This window comes from Daphnia carinata, chromosome 5 (genome assembly GCF_022539665.2).
Source record: "Daphnia carinata strain CSIRO-1 chromosome 5, CSIRO_AGI_Dcar_HiC_V3, whole genome shotgun sequence".
NCBI lineage: Eukaryota > Metazoa > Arthropoda > Branchiopoda > Diplostraca > Daphniidae > Daphnia > Daphnia carinata.
Window position 1 is genome coordinate 8,291,373 of NC_081335.1, and position 24,095 is coordinate 8,315,467.

At 41.2% G+C, this 24,095-nt stretch overlaps 1 protein-coding gene across 1 annotated transcript; it reads right to left on the reverse strand.

Annotated features, from left to right (window-relative positions):
• Window positions 1-560: 560 nt before the first annotated feature.
• On the reverse strand, window positions 561-12,802 carry LOC130702984 (homeobox protein caupolican-like). Its single transcript, XM_057524611.2, has 7 exons — window positions 11,257-12,802; window positions 10,751-10,985; window positions 10,252-10,598; window positions 6,144-6,280; window positions 3,402-3,709; window positions 1,285-1,968; window positions 561-1,176 (listed from the first exon to the last, which is right to left on the reverse strand). The coding sequence occupies exons 1-7, from the start codon at window positions 11,389-11,391 to the stop codon at window positions 638-640; spliced, it is 2,385 nt and encodes a 794-aa protein (XP_057380594.1). The 5' UTR covers window positions 11,392-12,802; the 3' UTR covers window positions 561-637.
• Window positions 12,803-24,095: the final 11,293 nt, after the last annotated feature.

Here is a 24,095-nt window from a genome sequence, read left to right on the forward strand (position 1 = left end):
TGGGGGCCGTTCTTTTGACGGGGAAAAAGGAGCGTCTGAACATTGCCGAATCATTTCGACGTCGTCGTGTGTTATTGAACTTTCAATGAGATCTCCGACCTCGACGACCGCTCAGGTAAAAAAAAAAAAAAGGAGGAGGGGGAAAAACAAAGTTAGCCTCGAAATGAAATTTGTAGAAATGCGAATGACCCGCAGAACATCATCGAATGAAAAAGAAGAAAACGTGAAAACTAAACATGGCGGATCGAATATTGGGGCCTATTATTGTACAGAAACGATGGCGAGTGATAGACACACACGCAGCGGAACAATCAACAGGGAAAAAAAAAAAAAGAAACACGTACGGGGAGGCACACACACACACACACACACAAAAACAAAACAGCACGTAATATGAATAGCAATAAGAGCCAAAAAAAAAAAATTATTTCTTTTTGTTTTTCATTTTTAATTAAAAAATCAAAACAAAAACAAAAATCAGCGGCTGGCAAGTTTAACATTTTTGGAATACGGGCAGCAAAAAAAAAAAATTCCAGAAAACAAAGAAGGAACTCATCGAGATAGGTTGGTTAAAAAGAAACATTTTGCGAGTGTCTCTTTTATGGAGAATAAGAGAAAAAAAAAAAACAATTGGGCGTCAATTACCGGCAACGCTGCTCTTGATATCGGTGCGATTATTAGCCGAGGAGGACGAAGAGCCCGACGCTAGGGCGGCCAATTTTTCCAGGTTCTCCAGGACGCCAGGTGAGGTAGCAGAAGCGGCACCTGTTAATTTAGCGGTGCTATTAGCAGCGTTGCCAGGTAGAGCCAATGCGTGCTGGTGGTGAAGGTGTTGTTGCTGCTGTTGCTGCTGCTGCTGCTGGAAATGCGCAGCCATGCTCGACATGAGCTGATTGTAGGCCAACGCCATCGAGGCCGCTTCGCCGGCCGATCCGGCTGCCGTGGGCCCACCGGCCGCCATGTTGTTGCCGCTCCTCAAGTGATTGTAAGGCGACGCGTTATTCGATGGCGTCGAAGTCAACGCAGCACTGGCCATCCCCGCCGCATTGGCCGGCGGTGCTCCGCCGGCCGCGTACCGGTAGACACCCGTCGTAGGCCTACCGTAAGGCGAGCCGGCCACGGCGTCCAGGTAAGGTGAAGACGGTGGTAATCGCGGCGAGAACAGTTTGCCACCACCTATGCCCCAAACAAACAAACAAACAAACAAATAAAATGAGTTTTTATTTGAAACAAAACAAAAAAAAAAAAAAAAAAAAAAAAAAAGTCCAGGGTAAAAATGCAAACCTGGGCCGGTGGTGCTGTTGTTGTTGTTGTTGTTGTTGGGAGGCAAGAAACTGCTGTGAGGCGACCTGAGACCAAACGCTTGCGACAGCGGGCCGAAAGGCAGCGGGAAAACGGCGGCGGCGGCGACGGCGGCGGCTGCGGCCGCTTGCTGCTGCTGCTGCTGTTGCATCAGCGCCGCCGCCGCCGTGTGATGAGGCGAACCGGCGGCAGCGGCGGCAGCGGCGGCGGCGGCAGCGGCCGTGGCCGACGCTACTACTTGATGACTAGGCTGACTGCCGGCCATATCGGCCAGCGACCAGATCTTGGGCTTGCTGTTTGTCGACGTCGTCGTCGACGAGGAGGAACTGTGCGCGACGCCCGTCGACGTCAGATGATGCGCCAAATGATGCGGGTGGTGGTGGTGATGGTGAAGGTGATGGTGTTCGGCCGGCGGCGATAAACAGGCGGAATCGCCACCGGAACTCAGAAGATCCAGCTCCTCTTCGTCGCTGTCCAGCATGACGTCGATGTTGTCTTCGCTGTCGCGATGGTGTCGGTGATTGTGCAACCGATGCAATTGGTTGTGGTGGTGGTGGTGGTGGTGGTCGTCCATCATGTGACCCGATCCGGCCGATGTCACGCCGTTCCACGACCGATGGTGAGCCGCGCTGCCCTCCACCGAGTTCAACACTCCGTCCCGTCCGTCTGTTTTGATTTAACCCCCCAAAATTTGCATATACGAGAATTTTAGTATTAGTTTTGATTCAAGATCAAGCGATAATCGATGTTCTTTTGTTTCGTTTTTTTTATTTGCATCCCCCATTCCTAATTAGGAAGCTTTCTTCTTCTACCTTATAGGCCTTTTTTTTTATCTGTTCAATTCTATTAGACAGAAGGCTAATATCAACGCAATCAATGATGATCGTGCGTGACAGGGCGGAATGGAGTGTCTGCTAGTAGTAGGGGGGGGGGGGGGGAGTTTGGAGATGAGATCAAACGTGATTTGAGTTGAGTCTCTTTTGGAAAAGCGCGTCGTCATCACATTTTGACCCATGTTTAAGTAAAAAAAAAAAAAAATCAAATAAAAAAGCTTTGGGACGTTAGAAGAAAAGAGTCGAGGGGGTTTCGATAATCATCGGATGTCTATCCCCCCCCCCCCCCCCTGTCTCTCTCTCTAAAACAACAACAAAAAAAACAAGCGATTACACGCGGAATTCGCTACGGGAGAAGAAATCATCAATGAGCACAGCAGGTTCTTTATGTTATTTTCTTATTTAATATAGCCTATCATAATAGGAAATAATAACAAATGAAATATTAATGATTCTGACCCCCGGGTGTGTGTGTGTGTGTTTCGACAATGTTCGTTTCTTAAAACAATACTTTTTTAAAGAATGAAAAAAAAAAAAAAAAAAAACTACAGGAGGGTTTAAAAGCTGGAAAACGATTAAATAAAAAAAAAAAATGAGGATGATGTTGCGTCATTGATCTTGTCGATGAATGTCGGCCATTGGGGTCGGCAAAAAAAAAAAAAAACTACACATTCCAAATAGGATGTTGATTTTCGAACTGAGAAAACCCAATGAAAAATGGAAAAAAAAAAAGCAGTCGGTGACATGTTGGAGCTTTATCGATGATACTTCGGTCGTGGTAAAAAAAAAAAAAAATGAAAAACAATTTCCTATTCTTTCAAATGAGCAACGGCTATTGGATAGGTAGGAGTGTACCATGTACGACACGGGGGGGGGGGGGAGACCTTGTGACTTTAGCACAGTTGTTGTATACAATCGGAACGTTGTACGCGCAGAGAGGCAAATTCGTCAACAACAACTCGAAGCATTCGAGAAAAAGAAGAACCTGATAACACAAAGCCCCGAAAAAGCGGATCAAAGGCGAAACTTATCGCATTCGTGTCACTCAATTGTCTGAACGATGATGAGCGTTGATAGTTTCGCTGTCCATCAACTTGTGTTCTCTCAATAAACAAATTCAAAAAAAAAAAAAAAAAAAAAAATAGAAATAAAAAGTCTTTTGTTCTTCACGAAATCGCCGCCAGTTCTCGTCCCTATCGCATTCCTTCCTCTCCTCTCCTTTAAATCCCCCCCCCCCCAATCAAAAAAAAGGACAGAGAAACTCACCTGAAGAGGATCGTTTGTGATCTTTAGACGGCTCGGCATCGCTGTCGTCGTCGTCGTCATCGTCTCCGTCGTCGTTGCGATTTTTCGGCTCCCACGTCATCTTGTTCTCCTTCTTGAGTCGTCGTCGGGCGTTGGCGAACCAGGTGGAGACTTGGGTCAGCGTCATTTTCGTGATGATGGCCAACATGATCTTCTCGCCTTTGGTCGGGTACGGGTTCTTCTTGTGCTCCGACAGCCAGGCCTTGAGCGTCGCCGTCGTTTCGCGAGTCGCATTCTTCCTGCGCGAGCCGTTCAAATCCATGCCGTATCTGAAAAATGAATTTAAAATTCAAAAAAATAAAATAAAATAAAGTAAAAATAAAAAAAAAATAAAAAAAAAAATAGAACGGTTGTTGTCGGTGTCGTTCTTGTTTGTAGCCAAAACGGACACAAAATATGTTGAGTGCTTTTCGCATGAAAGAGCGCAGCGCAAGGGACGAACGCTTATCAGCCATTCTGTCTTTCGTATATTTACGTTTTGTTTAGTTTGGGTTCTTTGATTTGAAGAGACAGGTCCCCTGTGCGAGAGATAGGGGGAAAAAAAAAGAGAGAGAAATGGAAAAATATTGTTGTTCCTCTGCGACGACAACGTGTCCTTTTCCTCGTTCTACCTAAACACACACACACACCGTTCGCTCTGTGTGTAATGTAATACTGTACGGGAAAAATTCCTTTTTTTTTTTTTTTTTTTTTCTCAAGATATCGCCCTTGAACAGACCCGCGCTGTCGGGTTTTTTTTTTTTTTTTTTTGCTAGCTGAAAAAGACGACACGTTTTACTTTTTTTTTTTTTTTTTTTGAACCGATGATATTCTTTATATATTTTTGTGGGTAGTCTTTCATGAAACATTTCAAAGGGGGAGGCCGAAAAGGTTCCTGTTTGAACGCCATTATATCCGTGGGTGTTTCTCAATAGTTCTCTTGTCTACACATACACACACGTAGCCTTTAAGGATATGCTTTATTCAATATTTGAACTGAATAATATTGAGATTCTTCTTGTTCTTCTTCTGTTCCCAATGGCCAACTCGTTTGCCGAAAAGGACACCCTCCCAACGTTTCTCCAACTTGGGGATGGCGTGTCCCTCTGTTTTATTATTATTATTTTGTTTTGTTTTTCAAGTTCAAAAGTTTGAACAAGCATTTCGGGGTTTAGGAATAAAGAGAGAAGGGGGAGAGAGAGATATTGTGCGTTAAAAAGGACGAGTGATGATGATGATGACGGCCGTCAGACAAGAGAACGGAGGCGTGCTGGACACCGTCGTGCAGACAAGTTGTCCAGCACGCAATGCCGTGCTCCTGTTTTTTTATTTATTTATTTTTTTTTTTTTTCGAGATGGTTGGCTGCGATCCGACAACCCGCTAAAGGAGCTCACCCCTCTCTTCCTTCTTTTCTGTTGCATTTTCTCTTGAAAAAAAAAAAGAAGAAAAGAGAACGTTCGATGCAAAGTTGCGTGTTTTCTAATGTTCAACACGGTCACCCCACACCGCCGGCCCCGCCATCTGAACGATTTTCACGAGAAGAACACGGGGCTTTTTTATTTTTATCGTGCGCGCATTTGCCTGGCCCATCGTGTTGAGGGACAGACGTACAATCAACGAATCAAAGACGAGGGAAACCCAAAGTCGAAATTGGCGCAACGACACGCGTGCGCTCTGCGCTACCCGGTTCGTGAAAAACTCGTGAAAAAAAATAGATCAAATTTCGAGATGAACGCTTAATTGAACGATGTGTGCTGTACATTCGCCATGTAGAACAACAATGTCAGTTACAAACCAAGAAAAAAAAAAGGAAAACATTCTAAAAAAAAAAAAAAAAAACCCTGTTGATTTTGATCGGCTTTTGTTTTTCTCAGACATTGTGCCTTTGCGTGACGATGGAAAAAAAAAAAAAGGAAGGCAGGCCGATCGAGTGAGTTGGAAGGGGGCCCATTAGGGCTTTTGTTTTCTAGCGTGTTTTTTCTTCCTTTTTTCCATGTTATTATTGTGTGTGTGTGTGTGTGTGTGTGTGTGGGTCTCTTTCAGGTTTCGTGTCGTCGTGATGGGAGAAGGGGAAAAACAAAAAAAATAAAATAAAGGAAGGCCGTCATCAACCGCAGCAACCGATGCGCACAAGAGTACTCGTTAAATCGCCATCGTCGTCTGTCTGAGGAAAACAACTGTAGAAAAAAAAAAGAGGTGGGAGGGTGAAGAAGTAAAAAGACAACCGGGTCTCCAACCGATATGGAGCCACACAACCAAAAAAAAAAAACAGCAGTGCGGGGCAGAAGGAGGAACAACAACAACAACAACACGGTAAAGATTATGGAAGGAAGAAGAAAACAAAAGACGAACCTAACAATCAGACAAACAGAGAAAAAAGAAAAAAAAAAAAAAGTGGCTTTCATTTCAAAACTCCCCCTCCCCCCCCCCCCCCATCCTACCACAATGTGTAATGCTATACATAAATATATGTGTATCGTTCGGAACAATCATCAAGTCCCACCGTGTTTTTGATTGGTAGTCTCTTTGCTATCACTTCCCCTTTAGGCTAAGTCTAGCCGCCATATTGACTCCGATATTTTGTAACGTACGGACCCATTTTTTTTTTTTCGTATTTATTTTTGAAAAACTCTTATCTAATTTCTTGTAGTTCAATTGTTTTTTGTTTTTTTGTTTTGTTTTTTAAATAAAAAGAAAAAATATCAAATTAAAGCGAAACTTACCCGCCAAAGGGATAGGCAGACATTGCCGGATCGTAAGGATAATACATTGATGGATAGGGCCATCCAGCGGCAGCTGCTGCCGCGGCTGCAGCTCCGTTGAAGGCCAATGCCGAATCTTTCAGGTCGTGACCCGCGTTCTATTTAATCAAAAAAGAAAAATCGATATTAAATAAAGGATGTCATCGAATCAATTTGATGTGTGTTTTTATCGTGTCCGTTAAGAGAAAGAGAAAAAAAAAAAAGATGGCGGTGTGGGATATGGGCGGGGACACCTTCAATAAGGTCACACACGCAGATACGGAAGGCCGATCCAGTTTGAGCTGGCTGTCTATTTCATCGTATCTCTCTCTCTCTCTCTCTCTCTTTATTTTCGCGTTAAGGGATTTCGTATTTTTCGCTTGTGTTCTGTCACTGTCGAACGTGACGATACGACCGGGAAAAAAAAAAACAAAATTAATGAATACACACACATACACACACACACGCACGCAATTAACAATCTGAAGAAATCAAGGTGGCACAATCGACGCCAGCCAGTCGCTTTTATATTTCCCTTTTTTTTTTTTTTTCTACGAAAAAATAAATTCATTTTCTTTTTTTGAAAAGGTTTTTTTTTTTTTTTTTTTTCTTGTTATAGTCAGTCTGCGTGCTGAGCGTTTTGAACGAACTTTCCGATACGGCCTAATTCAAGTGCCGAACGCAATATATAAAAGACACAAACAGTTTCCAACACGTCCATCGGTTGGTAATTGATTCTGCAGCCCTTTCAGGGGCGCGGATGGCCCACATCATGCAGCTGTATATGTAAAAAAAAAAAAAAAAGGCCGGCTTACAATCACGCAGAAAACACAAACGGGACAGGGTTCGCCGAGAGCAAAAGGACAACAATTTTCTCGGTGCTTATCGCACGTTTTGACTAATACACGAACGACGGAGGACATGCATTTCAATGTTTGCTTTTACTTCCCTTTTTCCCTTGCCTCTCTCTATTTCGACAACAGGGAAAAAGACGGGGGGGGGCGTGCATAGAGACATTCAAAGTCAATAATCTAAGCAAAGTTTGAATTTCGTTTTGACAAGGCGGCCGTAATATAAGACGTGCAAACGAAAAAAAAAGAATGGTGCGGAGAAGCGTCTTAAAAAAAAAAAACAAAAAAAGCAAGGGTCTCAAATAAAAAGTGAAATGTGTACAACGGTACACACGTAGACAGACAGAGAGAGAGAGAGAGAGAGAGAGAGAAATCATATCAGCCCCCAAAAAAATATATAAGAAAAAAAAAAGAACATGGGGGGAATGTAAAACAATCGAGAGTCGAGCAAGAGACAAGAGCTAGTTCTTTTTTTTTTTTTTTTTGGGCGCGGCGTTATTGATACGTGTGTGTGTACACCACTATCGAAAGAAAGAACGAGAGAGAGAGAGAGAAAAGCTCGTTTTTATTATCTGCCGACTGTCAGGCCACACGCATCGAGTTTTTTTGTTTTTTTTTAAAGGGACTTGTGCACACATAAACACATCTATCGCTGTACATAAGCTGATGAGCACATACAACTTATTTTTATTATTTTTTTTTTTTCTATGTGTGTGTCTCGCACTTTGTACCTCTCGGGTTTGGCTAGCCTCAACACCCCAGCTGAATTGTTAAGAGATGATTTTCAATTATCTCATTTCTGTTTGGGGCATTTTATTTTTTTAAATTAAAAAAAAAAAAAAGAGAGAACGCGGATCTATTTGATTTCATGTGTGAGAGAGAGGAAATCATTCAATTGTTTCGAATTCAAAGTGGACGAAATTTTTTTTTTTTTTTTTAAAAAAGAGACGAAGGAAGGAACAAAGGAGTATAATTGACAATCATAATGATTGATAGGCGGCCATAAAAGCCACCCGAAAAACAAAACAAAAACAAAAAACAACTGACGAACAGACGACAAAAAGCGTTTCTTCTTAATATTCGACATAACCGTTATAAGCCTTTTGGACGACATTTTAGGCCATAAAGATATACGAAAAGCATAAGACGTCTATGAAAAAAAAAAAAAAAAAAAAAAAAAAAAGATAGGGTTGACTAGATACGTTCAAGGTGGTGATGGAAACCGGACGAAGAGCAGACGGGCGTCTGTTGGACTAGACGTTCTTTTCTTATACCTTTAGTCTTCCCTTAGATCTGTCTTTTTTTTTCCTATGCCGTAACGTATATAAAGCAGAAATTAAAAGAAGAAAAAAAAAGGAGGAGAGAGCAAAGGACATTCCTAACGTCTATTCGATGCCATCTATCAAAAAAAGCCATTCCTAAATGTCATCAGCATTTTTTTTTTTGTTTTGTTTTGTTTTATTATTAAAAAAAAGAAAAAAAAGGAATGATTCTTAATGTTTGGAAAATAAAAAAGATATGTAAGAAAAGAAGTTTTAAATCAACGCGGGCTATTAGCGAATCTCGAAGACGCTATCTCTTCTTCCGATTGGATGTGTTCAGCAAAAGAAGAAAACAAGACGCAATCTCGTTCTTTTTTTTTTTTTTTTGAAGATACATCGAAAAAGAAAGAGAGAGACTTATGGTAGCCATTGCTAAAATGTCGGACATGTTGTCCCTCCTTTTGGCTGCTGTCTTTTCGATAAAGACGATATGCATACCAAATAATCGTTTGTTGTTCCATGTCTTGTCTCTCTCTCTCTCTCTTTTTCCAGGGATTGCTCTTTTCTTTTTGTTTTGAGGCCATTGTTTTTCATGAACAAGGTCCGTCACGGTTCAACGAGATCTTTCATTTGTGCTCATATAGACGAGAGCCTTTTTTGTTTTGTTTTGTTCTTTCCAATATAATCGTCAGTCAACAGCAAAAGAAACTTTGTTGTTTGTGACAAACAGTGTGCCCAGTCAGGAGATAATCCTCTGTCCCCAAAGAAGAAGAAGAAGACGCTGCTGCATAAACAGAGACTCTTAAAAAAAAAAAAAAAAAAAGAAAAAAAAAGAGATTGGCATCGACCACACAGGCACAAGAAGTTTCAAAAAGCCAACTAGCCAAAAAGAGACCATCTTTTCCTTTTTGAAAGCCCCTGACGGGCGGCAGCAAAGGTGGGGAGTTGTGCTGAAATGACCTGACGCGCCACGTCGTTTTAAAACGAGCCGTTACATCAACCGATTTTTTTTTTTTTTTTAAATCAGTCAGATGGACGCCCCCCTTTTTTTTTTTTTTCACAAAAGTGTTGAAAACTGTCGGCAAAAATGAAAATCGAATTTCAATGCAAAAGTTTCTTCCCCCACTCTCACTTTTTTCGATTACGTAGTTTCCCCTTTTTTCTTCCCGCCGATGTTTGATAAGATCGATTGGAATCGTTTATATATATATATATATATATTTTTTTTTTTGGCCGAAGAAAACGATCCATCGATGTCGTTTGATCGTTCCTCGTGACCTCTTTTAATATTATGCACACTTGGCCGGCCATCACTTAAAATGGCCCGTTTGGTGCCAGTCCGCAATTCTTCTTCTTTTTTCCTTGGCATTTGATGCAAAAAAAAGGTTTTCAAATCTCCTAACGGAAAGATCACCTTTCTCTCTCTCTTTATAGCTCGAAAAAAGTTTGACATTCAATCGGAAGCATCGTCCCCTCAGCAACAAGAAGCTGCGGGGAGTCACACACACACACACACACACACAGAGCCCCGTTTTTCGTTGTTGAATATGAAAAAGGCAGGGGGCCATATGGATTTGATCCATATAGTATCTATATCTTTATACAGTATAGGTTTTTTTTTTTTTTTTTGACGGTGATCGTTATTCCATGCTAATCTGTCGCCGATGGCAGTCAAACAGAAGCCACAGTTGCAATCAACGTATATAAAGACGTGGGTGTGTGTGTGTGTGTGTGTACATTTTAGGGAGAGCTACCCAGTGAGAGTTTGGCAACTTTCACTCCAACTCATAAAATTAAAAAAAAAAAAAAAAGGACTGATGATTGGAGGACTACGTTAAATATGAAAAAATAAAAATTCAGTTTCTGCAGAAAGAAGAAAAAAAAAAAGAAAAAGAAAAAAGAAAAAAGAATGTTTTTTTTTTTTCTGTGTAGACGAGAGTGTACCTCAAAGACGGGGTTTTGGCCGTCAAAACTTACAGCAGCTGCATAGAATGATGATTGATCGGGGGTCAGGAAAGGTTGTTGCTGCTGCTGTTGGTGAGCGGCAGCGGCAGCAGCGGCCGCCGCCTGGTGATGGTGGACCAGGTCGTGCTGTTGCTGTTGCTGTTGCTGCTGCTGCTGCTGGTGATGGTGGTGGTGGTGGTAAGGATGGTAGAGACTCAGGCCGAGGCCTAGGCCCACCGCCGATGTGGCGCCCGGCGATGAGCTCGTCGTCGTCGTCGTCGTGGCCATGCTGCCCAATCGGGGCAGACCCAGCAACATGGCCGCTGTCGATGCCGAAGAAGCCGAACCCGATTCCAATTGGCAAGCGCAAATCGGTTGACCTGTGTGTGTGTGTGTGCCATTAAAACGTTTTCGAAAATTCGAAATATATAAATTTAAAAAAAAACAACGACGTTGGTTGCCAAATGGCTGTCCAAATGAACACGAGGACTCGTTCGATGAATTGAAATATGCAAATAACGCGTCGATATACCTGTGAGAGGATCGGGCACTAATGGCCGGCTGCCATCGCAACAGCATCCCGACGAGGGCGCAACGAGCGTCGGTGGCGTCCGAGGGGAGGACAAGATCAAGGGCGTCGTTGTCGAAATGGCGGCCGTTGCCGAAGACGAAGAAGAAGAAGTGGCCATCAGGCGAAGACTTCGTTCGTTGCTAGCGCTACCTGTGCTGCTACTGCTGCTACTGCAACTGCCGCTACTCATCGCCCCCTACAGCAAACGAAAAAAATGTGCATGTGTTAAATATATTTAAAAAAAAAACAAAAAAACTCTTTGTTTTCTTTTCTTTTAGCGCATTGCATTTGAAAATAGATGAAATTGTATAGGCCCGAATCAAAATGATGATGAGCAAATAAACGTTTGTTGGCCGATGGGCTTCCTCCTCATTTCCTTATACATATGTACTGTATATGTACAGTATATATATATATATATATATATATATAATATTCAATTTTTGAAGTGAGCGTTTGGCATTCACCTGGTGGCCGGCTGTTGAGCCGGCGGCAGCGTTCGTGCTGTTGGCCGCTGCAGTGGTCGTCGTTGTAGACGACGTTGTCGATGTTGAACCGGTGCTGTTGTTGATCGCGCTGACCGTGTGTCCAAATTGCGCCATGGCACACGAACGGAACGCCCTTTGCCCTCACACTTTGATGCCAACAATTTCACCAAGATAAAAAACAAAAAAAAACACTCACACACAGACACAATACACGAGACTTGCTATTTTGGCTCGTTTCGCCTATTTCCAATTTTGGAATCGAAAAAAAAAACGGAAATGGCTTTAAAAAAAAAATGAAACGAGTTTCCCCCACTTGTGTTTGCAATCAGCTGCAATTGCACACACACACACACACACACAGTTAATCAATTTTTCGTTGGCCAGCGAGAGAGAGAGAGAGAGAGAGAGGGAAAAAAAAACGAGTTTTCTATTTGGCGGGTTGGAAGCGCATAGGCGACACGGCGAGAAACAACACGCGCGTTCCCTTTTAATTCAAACGTCCAATGTCAAATTGGTCGGCCTCATTTGCGCACAATTCGAAAACACCACCTGCCGTATGTTCCAACTTATTTTTGTCTTTTTCTTCAAGACGGCACTCCCCACTACATTGGTGGACGGGCGATTTTTTTTTTCTTAACCACCGATGAAACCGTGCCGGGCTGCAATCATTCAAAATGCGCCAGTCGTATCTTCCCGTCCAATTTTGACCCGAGATGTTGTTGTTGTCTGTTTCTTATAACGTTCCCTTCCGTTTTTTTTGTTTTTTTTTAAATGGCCGTCGGCCGTTTTTTGTGTTGAACTAACGAGAGACTCCTCGCGGGCAAATATGCAAAACAGGGTGTCTTAATGTAGACAGAGAGTATCGGTAGGGGGGGGGGGGAACAAAAGGCACCCACACTCACACACGCGGCGTTTCTGAAGAAGAAGAAATAAAAAAAGACGATCGAAAACGAAAAAATAATAATAAAAAAAAATAAAAAAGGTCGAAGACGATAGAAAATGAACGAACACTCGAAAGAGACACACACACACACACACAGTTGATTCACTAAACGGCGCGTCCCGGCCTGTCGAACAAGACAACGAATGTATCTATTTTGTGCCGATCTTTTCGTTTCTTTTTTTTTTTCTTTTTTTTTTAACTTCTTTTGCTTTGTTGAAACTTTAGAAACTGTCGGCCAATGGTAAGGTCACTTGATTCACATCCGACAATGTCATCACAATAGATTGCACACACACGGATTCACTCCACGAAATTGAAAGATGCAAATGAACTCACACGAAGCGCACTAAACAAAAAAAAAAAAATGTTGCAATAGGCCCAGTTGGAAATCAAAGAAATGAATTCATAATTTTTTCCACAGTGTGTGTATGTGTGTGTGTGTGTGTGTAAGACGCGCCGGGGCGCTGTTCTTTCTTTTTTTTTTTCTTCCTTTTTTTTTTTTTTTCGAGCTGCTGCTGTCGATGTGATGTGGCGGCGCACTCACACGGCCAAGTGCTGGTGTGTGTGGTGTGGGCACCGCGTCCGAACGATCACTGTTCACTGTTGCACGACATAATTTTCTATGAAGGGTCCCAACCCTCCCCTCCTTCCCCTTCCTTCTCTTCTGCCACCCAATCCTCCCCAAAACCTCACTCAACCTCCCTCCCCCCCTCCTCCACTCCTCACCACCACCACCTCTCCGGTCCCTTTATAACGACTCCCACCACTTTACCTCCTCCTTCCCCTCCTGACACACACACACACACACACACACACACACACTACATAATACATATACAGTGCTGTCCTTTTTAGATATATACCCCTAGTAAAAAGAAAAACTTCTTCCTTTTTTATATTTTGCTCGAACCGCTTGTGCCTTTGGGATGCGCCTATACCCCCCCCCCCTTTCTTTTTAACACCCCTCCCTTTTTCCCGGTGTGCTAACACACAGAAAGAGAAGACAGAGCGCGAGCATCAAGACAGTTTATTTCACTATACGTGTGATGCTTTTTTGGTTGTACACACACACACACACACACATCAGCCGTCTGGTGATGTGTGCTGTTCGTCCCTTTTTTTTTTTTTTTTAGCCCACACGTCCCTCCTCCTCCTTCTTCCTGCGACACCCTGTGTATTTTTTTTTTTTTTTGAGGGAGGTGGGGAGGGGAGGGACACCTCCCTCAAGGGAAGGAAGGAAGGAGGAGCGGATTTTGTGCTGTGTCTTTGTCGACGTGTGCGTGAAATCGTTTTCACGCCAGCAAAAAAAAAAAAAAAATAAAAGGGAGAGGCTGCGGGCGGGCCGACAGGGCCAAGTCGCTCAATAATCAAATGGTGAAAACGAGATCGGCCATAAGATGGGGACAAAGAGAAACGAGACATGTCAACGGTGTGCTGAAGGCTTTTCGCACAACGCCGATAGAGGTAGGGAAGCATCGGCAATAATAAACGACCGTCCGTCAAATGAAATTGGGGGCCCCGTCAACGAATGAAAACGAACAAAGAAAAATGAATTTAGATGGACATTATCAAACAGGCCATTCTTCTCTTTGCGAATCACAAAAACCTGAATGCTTAATTTTAGCAACAAAACAAAACGAAAAAAAAAAAGGACAGCGTTATGTATTCAAAACAATTCGATCGAGAGCATTTCAAACTGGTTTTTTTTTTTATGACGTAAACAGTCCGAGTTTGTTCGCTGTGAGGGGCAATCTCCCATTCGTGAAACTCTTTAGCCACATTGCTGTGGCCCATTGTCTGTTAGAATTGGTGGCGCGTGTGAGTGGCGTTAAAAACACACACATGAAAAAAAAAACAAAAAAAAACAGAAGGGTATATATATATATATGTGTGTGTGTGTATGTGTGTGTGTGTGCATCAGCCAGAAGAAAGATACGCGTCACACTGGGCGCCCAGGGAGTGTACGTATCAGCCTGGGCAAGAGAAGAAAACAAAAAACAAAACAAAAAAAAAAACACGGGTTAAACACGGCGGCACGACACGCCGGAGCTGCTTTATGTACAGGCGAAACGGACACCCGGCGTGGCTTGTCCGTCGTGTGCTGCTGCTGGTACAATCACAACCAACTCGGCCAAAACGCCCAAAGGCAATCAGTACAACAACTAAAGACTAAAAAAAAAAAAAAAAAAAGAAATGAAAAGAGAGGGAAGGGCATTTCAACGTTACTTTTTGTGGGAAAGGGGGTGGGGTGGAACTAACGCGGGATTAAATGCGTTGTCAAGTAAAAAAAAAATGATGATGAAAGTCTGTGCGGTCGTGATTATACGCGTCTTAGGCCTAATTTATGTAAAAACACAGAAACTTGTTTGTGTGTGTGTGTTGTTTTTTTTTTTTTTGTTTTTTTTTTTGTTTTTTCTCTTTTCAATTCGGGAGGGAATTGTTCAAGTCTTTCTTCGTTTTCCCGCGTGCGCATTTGACGTGTAGAGTCGATGACAAGGAAGGATGAAAACAAAACAAAAATGAAAGAAAAAAAGAAAAAGAAAAAAAAAACAACAAAAAAACAAGTATAGGCAGCATATATATCCAGGGCGGATAGCTGGGGGTATGTATCACACGCAGTCAAACACGACGACGACGGGTGTTGTACAACCCCACCCACGGGGGAAGGCAGGGGGGTGTAGAGAGAAAACGCACAAGTCCCCGAGGATGAGGAGATGGTGATAGGTTACAAGATAATGTATGGCTCCGCCTACGGGCCAGGCGCTGCGTCGTGTCGCGGCCAATCACCAGTCAAAGCTCTGTTGTGCTCGCCAGTTCTCAGCTTTCCGGGGAGCCCCTTCGTTTCCCTTTTTTTTTTTTTTTTTTTTTTTATTTTATTTTATTTTTTTTTTTTGTTTTGAAAGGACAGGCCACCAGAGAGTGGGCTGGATACGTCCCCCTCCCCCCCTCCGTCAGGTGAAAGTATAAGGATAGTGGGAGGGTGGATGTGGTTCTCTTGGCAATCCTGGCTGGCCTCCATGTTGCAGGGTGGTGAAAGAGGAGTGGGTGTGCAGCATAGCACACGATAGAGACCGCTTATGGGTACAGCTGTTGCAGGCCGTGTCGGGTCCCGTGTTGACATGGACCCCGACACGGCGCCAGCACAACCCCGGGACTCTGTGTGTGCATAAAGATCCTCGTTTCGTTTTTCCTTCTTCTTTTTTTTTCTTTTCTTTTTCTCTTTTTTTTTTATTTGTTATTTTAGAAGGCGTTGCTTTTCACACGAAAACACAGTCCCACCACCTATTGGCGTGCGCAGCAGTTGGAATCCCGATATCCATGCACGTCGATGAACAAATCGAGTTGGTCTTTCGTTTGTCGGCAATAGCAACGCCATTCGACAGACCAAACACAAGCGACGTATATAGAAATGATATACAAAGAGGAGAAGTGCATCTGTATTGTTAAATAGTAAAAGTATATTTTAAATTACAGTCTAATCATTAGTACATTATTCGAGTTTGTGTTTACCGTCGGCTTTTTTATTGGAGGTTCTAGGCGCCCCATAGGCCTATACAGCAACGGCAGTTTGTACTTCACGATTGATACACATGAAATGGCATTCTAAAATTACGTTAACGTTTGCTTATTCTCATCACGCATATAGAATGATGATAATCTACATGCATGGGGCCAGCTCGGTAAAAAAAAAAAAAAAAACCCAGTAAACAACTAAAGCCAAAGACAAAAGGTGATAGTGAATCAATCACGTGAGAAAGCTCTGGTTCGTTCTTCCATATTGATTGGTTTTTGAATTTATTTTTCATTTTTTCTTTCTCTAATTCATTTGTATTTTTCAGTCGTTCACCGTATATATCAGTTACATATGCCCTTGTAAATATGTGCGGTTCGTTCTGGCGCTGCGTAGAAATTCCAAAATTGGCCGTGTTCTGTTTTTATTAAACTATCTTTATATACGCGGTAAAGGCCTTGAAGAATACATCAATTTCATAGGCCCTCTATTCAGAAACGAGTGCATTTAACATTTCAAATTCATTTGATATTATATTGTACATTCGTATAAGAAACCTGTGGTGGTGGTACACATCATATAAAATATAGCCTATCTATATATTATGCATGATATAATACACGGTAGCTTTCAACGGTGATTCAGACGTGTCAGTTTGCAAGGACAGAGTTTTCAACGGCGACGCTGGCACGCCATCGACGCATTTACGCGTGTCTCATCATCCACTCTCCACGGGGGTGTGTGTGTGTGTGTGTGTGCGTTCCAAAAAAAAAACAAAAAAAAACTGTTGAACAGCTACCGTCCCCCTCTTCGTGCCCCAACGCTGTCGGATTAAATAGATAAATTCAGTATTATTTAGAATGTGTATGTGCAGCCGATATGTACGTGGAAAAAGGATGGGATCACGCTGTTACATTTCAATTTTTTTTTTTTGGGGGGGGGGGGTTTAGATTATTGTGTCATTTAATTTCGCATTTTGTGTCGATGTTCCAGCGTATATATGTAGGCCTAGTTAAATGTACGTTGTGCATATTTGCATACGTAAAATAAATCGGGAATGATGAACATTGTGAGGTATTTGCCGTAGGCCGAGGTCACGACCTCCGGCCTTTGTATTATATCGATTTTTAATTCCATTTCAGATGGGATCGAGTAGAGAGGAAAACGATGCGACAGTTAAGTGTTTATACATATTTATTTCAACTGGAACGTACCACAACAGAGCAACGCCACACGATGGAAAAACAAAAAGGGAATGATTTAGTGTTATCACTTGAACGTGTGTGTGTGTTTGGGCTAAATGAAAGTGCCCTACCTGTATATTAGTTGTTGGTGTTCACGAACAAATCTACTGCCACACCTGCGGGATACGCTTTATTATTATTATTATTATTATTATTATTTTGTTTTTCAAAGCCCCAGTTGCCAATCTAGAGCTTAAATGAATTTAAAATGTAAACGAATATGAGATTTTTTAAATGAAACATTACGAGATTGTGATGCACCTCAGTTGATTGTGTCATGTTGTTCCGTGCGTGCACCGGTATTACATTGTGCCATCTCATTTCATCAAATTCTGCAAACATTTCTTAATTGTATACATGTTGTTTTTAATGACCTTCATTTGCATAGTATGTTTTTGGCTTTAGAATGTGCGTGGCCGTCTATTTGTAACGTGAAAACCGTTCGCCCTTGGATGTATTTTTACATTGTATTGACACATCACGATTCATTCAATAAAGAATACGGAATATAAAACTTTTTAATTGATTTAAAGTGATTTCCCCATAGTTCCCCATGACACTGATGGCTTTTCATTTTTCCCCCTTTGCGAAAAATGGAGCACGCCAAGGGCTACGCGTAGATTCGATTACATTCGCCAATCATTTCGAACTTATAGAAACCGCATTTAAAACAGAGCCAAGCAAGTTAAACTTGAAATAGTACTATCAAATATTAATTTAGAAATCCTATCTCTTCTTGTCGGCTGTGTGTTTGCTGCACGATGAATAATTAACCTACTAAAATATGCAATCGAGAACTGTTTCTTTTTTTTTTTTTTCTTTTTTTAATTTGCCATCGTGTACCCGCCGCCAAAATGACTTAGTAATTAGCCTGTTGGCACGTTTTTCTTTTGGTACGACCAAAGCGAACAAGTCCACCCATTTAAGGCTATTTAATAATTGAAATCAACAACTATACACGGGTCTAAAAAAAAAAAAAAAAAAACCTCTATATAATCGAATCCTATAAAGGTCAACTTTGTTCCATTATAAAACCTCTCTACGAACTCCATTTTTTTTTTTTTTTTCGTTTCCTTTTTTAAAGGCCAGTACTGGAAGTCTAAACGAATTAACATCGTAGACACACATCAAACACACACACACACACAAAAAGCGATGACAAAAAGCTCGTGCCAGCCGACAGACGCACTGGCCGTCTCTCTTCATTTGTCACGCATCTATACGCTCTTCTCTTTCCGGAATTCTGTTTTTGGAGCTTGAGACGTCGACTTGATGAAAACGCTAATGTCCTTTTCATTAGTTCATACGACGTCTCTTTATTTCGTTCAAATCTCTTTATTTCGTTCAAAACGAAATAAAGAGACGTCGTAAGTAAGCTCATTTGGCCTCCATACCGGCGTCCGTTTGGCAACAAGAAGGAGATCATGGTCTTTCACAATGTCTGTGTTACGTTCACGCAGAACCGCAGCGTTGTATATAGGGGAAACGACGTAAGAATTGAAGACGAAAAAAAAAACAAAAAAAAAACAAAAAAACAAAGGTTTTCGAGTTATGTGTGTAAATCTGTTTATTATGCAAGAGGGCGCTGAGAGGAGTGCGCGCGGAAAACCGCACGGAATGAATTTATAATGACAGGAAGTCTCGTGTGCTTTTGTTATACTCGAGCGAAAAAGACAACAGGAACAACGAAAAAAAGAAAAGAGGGAGAGATAAGACAAGAGAAAAAAAAAAAAAAAAAAAAAAAACAGAACGAAAACAAAAGACGAAAAAGAAAACCCACGCACGTCTGATGTACACAACAACAACGAGAAAGAAATAAAAACAGAAATTATGGTTTTCTTTATGCCTTAGATATATGTACATATGGGATTCGTGTATAGATATATAATGGGACGCACACCGTCTCTATGTGTGTATAACACGGCAGAAAGCATCAACTACCCTCATCAAACACTCCCTTTCAAATTATCGCCATTTTCTTTTTCCTTTTTTTTTTTTTTTTTTCTTTTCCCAACCAAAAAAAAAAAACCTTGAAAAACACGGGCGGGATATTTTTTTTTCGATGTGGATGATGGCGCTGCTTGTCTGGTTTGTTGCTCTTTTGTGATAGGTAAAAAAAAAAACAAAAAAAAAAACATACACGCAAGAAAACGAAGTTTAAATATAAAATATGCATAAAGCGGAACGTACGTAAACAAAAAAAAAGAAGGTGAATTGAAAAATAAAAAATGGAGGCGGCAAATGAAAATTTGAAAAAAAAAAAAACAAAAATAAAAGAAGCGGGTGCCAAAAGTCTGCAACCTTTGTCTAGTCTAATAATGACGGATGAGTTCCAACCATCCCCTCTATAATCGCCTTAGCTTCTTCCTATTTCTTTTCCGCAAAAAAAAAAAAAATTTATAAATCAACCCCCATCATTATTTGGCACAGAGGGGGTGATGTCTGTCTCTATTAGCTTGACGCCCCCCTCGTCTATTTCTCTCTCTCCCTCGTTTTTCTCTTCTTCCTTTTTTATTTGCCCCCCCCCGCAACAAACTAATGGAACGTTTAACGTCTGGCCCAAAAAAGGTATTTTTGCGTCGCCATTGTATGTGATGCACCAGCTGTATAGACCCTTTCTCCATAGGCCTGTTTTTTTTTTTTTAATGAGTTAAAGAAGAGTTTGGCGCAACACGTCGAGCGGCTTATTTTCATTAGGAAATTTGGCGAGCGCATCGTTTCTCACGATCGTTTTCAAAGTGGGTGCCTTGAGGCGATGGATGCGACATCCGCGAAAACGCTGGTCGAATTGCGTTCGAAACAGGTGTACATGCCTAAAGGTGATCCTCTCGCCATCAACGTTGGCAATAAACAAGAACAAAAAGGAAGGACTACATCACTTTTCTTTTTTTTTTTTTCTATCACCACCCCTTCCCCACTCATTTCAAGCAAACACATGTAGACAACCCCAGACAGAAAACGGAGAACGTTTTCGTTCATGTTCCCAACCTTTTTTTATTTATTTATTATTTTTTTTTTTTTTTGCTCTTTGGTGTGTTCTTTTTTCATTTTTATTATTTTTAAAAACAAAAAAACAAAAAATTCTCATTCCCGAAACCTGGAAAAAAAAAAAGAAAAAAAAAGAAATGGGCGTGCCAAATAAGCAGGAGAAGAAGAGGGGGGAAGAAACACACAAAACACACCACCGGCCGCAATCATCTATGCTAATGTGACATGGACTTGGTCGGAGAAAGGCAAAAGAAAAAGCCTTTTTTTTTTTAAACATTCATATTCTTTTTTTTTTTTTTTTTTGTTTTTTTCACCCCTCGCCGCACTCTTGTCCACACACACACGGTAAAAAAAAAAAAAAAAAAAAAAAGAGAAGACGATCCATCTCCTCTTGCTTTTTGGTCGGAGGTGGAAAGGAAGGCGGGATAATCTATAATGGGGGTTAAAGCCTGTAGACGAATCGGCTGCGTGCGGACACGTAACAGACACACACACCTGATGCATCATTTTCGGGACACCCACACGCGTTTTTTCTGCAGAGAGATGCACGAATCGCCGCCATCTTTTCTTATGTGTATATGCAAGGCAGACAAATCTGAATCGGGAGAGGGGGGGGGGGGCGGGGTGAATGTCGAGATGAAAGTGTTGGGGAAGGGGGGTGGGAGGACGATGCAACTCACGATGGACCTCATTCGTCTTTTGAAAGCTTCCATTTTTTTGAACGTCTTTTCTAGATGGCGTTGGTTGTTATTCACACGGACGTGTGGGGAAGAGAGTGGGGGGGGGGGAAGCGACCCTTCTTCAATGGTTGTGCGATTGGCATATGAAAATCGGTTGGGTCACGGTGGGAGATTGATGGCTATCGTCATCCGAACCCTCCCCTCTCCCCCCCCCCCAAAAAAAAGGCTTTTTAAAAATAAAAAAACCAAATTAAAATTAAAAGACACTTCGATTGTTGAAATCAACACGTGAACAGTTTTTTTTTTTCTTTCCTTTTTATTTTCTTCGACAATTGATTGCTAACGTCAGTGCATAAGTGCCGTTTAATTCTAATACAATCGAACATTGTCTGCGACGTCGTGGCTATTTATTTTGGATTTTTTAATTTTTTATTTTTGTTCAAAAATAAAAAAAAAAAAGAAGAAAAAAAGGGGCGACAGCAAGAAATGAAAGTCACGCCAACAAGATGGAGCCAGCAGCAGCAAACGACACGCCGGTAGGTGTGTGTACCGCGTGAGTCCTTCCATACATACACACACACACGGCGGTGTGACGGCGCAAAAAATGACCCTCCCCCCTTCTTTTTTTTTTTTTTTTTTTCTGCACGTTGTCACCTAGCGCCTTTAGCACTTACCAGGAACACAATCAAAAGAATTCCTATAAGGAAATAACAACGTCCATTTTGAAAATGGCCCCCTCCCCCTCTCTTTAGCCTACAAAAAAAAAAACAAAAAAAAACGCTACGTTCGAACGTGTCCGAATGAAAAAAAAAAAAAAAATACGTTTGAATTCGTCGAGCTTTTTTCCTTATTGGTTATAGATTTCAACCATTTTGTTTTGTTTTTTTTCCTTTGGTTTTTCTTTCGCGATTGGTGCCGGACCCAAACGAGCGAAAAGGTGTCAAACACCTTTTTGGTGTGTCGCTGCCATCAAAGGTTTAAATGATTATTATTATTTTTTTTTTAAATCTAATTTGGCTGAATTGCAATAGAGATGAAGACGTGTTTTGCAACAAGCTCCCATTTTTTTGTTTCTCATGAAAAAAATCCTAATGTTTTCTTAATGATGGTGTGTGTGTGTTTAATTAGGACGTGGCGTTTGGCAAGTTTGATTTTTCAAAAATGGCATCTTCGAGTCGTCCGCTTGATTTTCTTTGCTCGATGCATAATAACACACGTTACACGGAATTCTCTGTTTTTATTTTAGAGGAGAAAATAATGATGATGGCCGATGTTCCAGGAAACGACGGAAACAACTGCCTCTTTTGTGTGTGTCTTTTTTTTTTTTTCCTTCCCAAACGCACACACGTTTTGAGGTTTGGCGTGTCGAGACTTGGCAACACGCAAAACGACGTTTCTCTCCTCGTCAAGCAGGTGCATCTCGATTGCCATTGGGCCCACGTACAGAGAGAGGACGAGCATAGAACACGACGCTCATTGTTTCAAAAAAAAACAAAAAAAAACTCTCCCATCATCCCACTGTTGTTTCTCTTGGTTGCTCACAACAGACGCACAGCGTTCGACATGTCAATGTTTTGATAAGGCACCTTAGAAAATAATACAGCAATCACATCGCCATCTTGATATAGCCTACAACATTTTGTCTTCTTCTTTCGTCATACATTTCTTTTGTTTTCTTTTCCACGGTGGATGGCGACACGACCCCCGCACTTCCTTAATATCAACGCATATATCTTCCCTATCATTATATTCTTTTGTTTTTAAAGGGGAACGTGGCTGTAATGTCGTCGTTGTGTTTCTCTATTAGTTTTTTTTTTTTTTTTTTTTTTTTCTTTCTCAGTCATTGGGTTCCCAAAGGCCAATTGATGTGTGACGATCTGTATAAACACAACCTATACACACGTTGCATTTTGTGTGTATCTATACAACGGGAACAAAAAAAAAACAAAAAAAAAAACAAAAAAGAAACGCTGTGCATATACGTGAAAACATTTCGATCTGTAATACGACGGTATAAAGCACTCGGCGTGTGTTATACACACAGAGATGGGCGGGATACCTGCTATTACGTGACACGAGAAATACATGGGACAAGTAAAACGAAGAGTGGGCTGGGGGGGGGGGGATGCAACTTTTTCTTGTTTTTCTTTTTTCTCTCGCCTCAATTCCTCCCTTCATTGTCTATTACCTGAGAAAAAAAAAAAAATACAAGAGAAAACATGCAAACGTGGAAAACTTCTCATGACGGAGAGAGTTCAATCCGTGTGTTATATACAGACAGGGGGTTATAGGGAATTATCTATACGTATAGAACGATGGTTGTAGAACACATGCACGGGGCCGCCCTCATCGCCAACCATTCCATTCGGATGCCGGGTCGTATTGAACAACCGAAACGAAGAGGCATTTCGATGATGGCGTATAGACAGATAACACAGACAAAGAGAGCCTATATATAATCATCATCAGAAAGCAATCGACGCCAGGGGATATGCATTTCAATATATAGGACACACCGATACATAGAGCCACTGCGGGCCCTGCCTATTTTTTTTTTTTTTTTTTCAAAATATAATATTCATTGGTTATTTAAAAAAAAAAAAAAAAAAAAAAAAAAAAAAAAAGAGAGAAAAATATGTAGGGATAACGAGGGGACGACAATGCTCTGCATGAGAGGATTCTAATTTTATTTTGTTGAACAAAAAAACAAAAAAAAAAGAATTGGTTTTGAATTGTTGGAGAAACAAACCACACGTCTATTCGTATCTAACGTGATGGTTTTGCGGGGGAAGAGAGGGGGAGTAGGTAGGTATATACGGAGGGCGTGGTCAATCAGGTGGTAACGGACGTGGAACGACAAAAAAACAAAAAACAATGAAGGACGACGTAACAGCTGTAGAACAAGTGTGTGGTAACCGCACGAATCGGGCCGGCCACCGAAGATGCCACGGCCTCAAACCTTGGCCACATCCAATACCACAATTGTCAACAACAACGACAACAAAAATCCCCCCCCCCCCCCCAAAAAAAAAAAAAAAAAAAAAAAAAATAAAAAAAAATAAAAAAAACAGTTTGAAAATAAAAAAGAAAATTGAGGGAAAAATATATAAAAAGGACAACAAGGCGACAGAGAGTCTAATAAAAGAAGAATAGATAAAAAAAAAAAAAAAAAAGATGAGGAAATAAATAAGAAAAAAAAAGGGAAAAAAAAAAAAAAAAAAAAAAAGAAACAAGCTTTTCAATATATTAAGAAGGGAGAGATCAGACTTTGCGTGGAACGATCGAATCGCTCTCTTATTCCGCCCTATCTCTTTTCGATTTTTTTGTTGTCTTCCGTCGATTGAGTTGAATAATCACCTGCTGCGTCCTGTTTGTTGTATCAAGATACATCTATAATAGCCTCCTTTTTGTTTTGTTTTTTTTTGTTTTTTCTTTTTCTTTTTCTTCTTCTT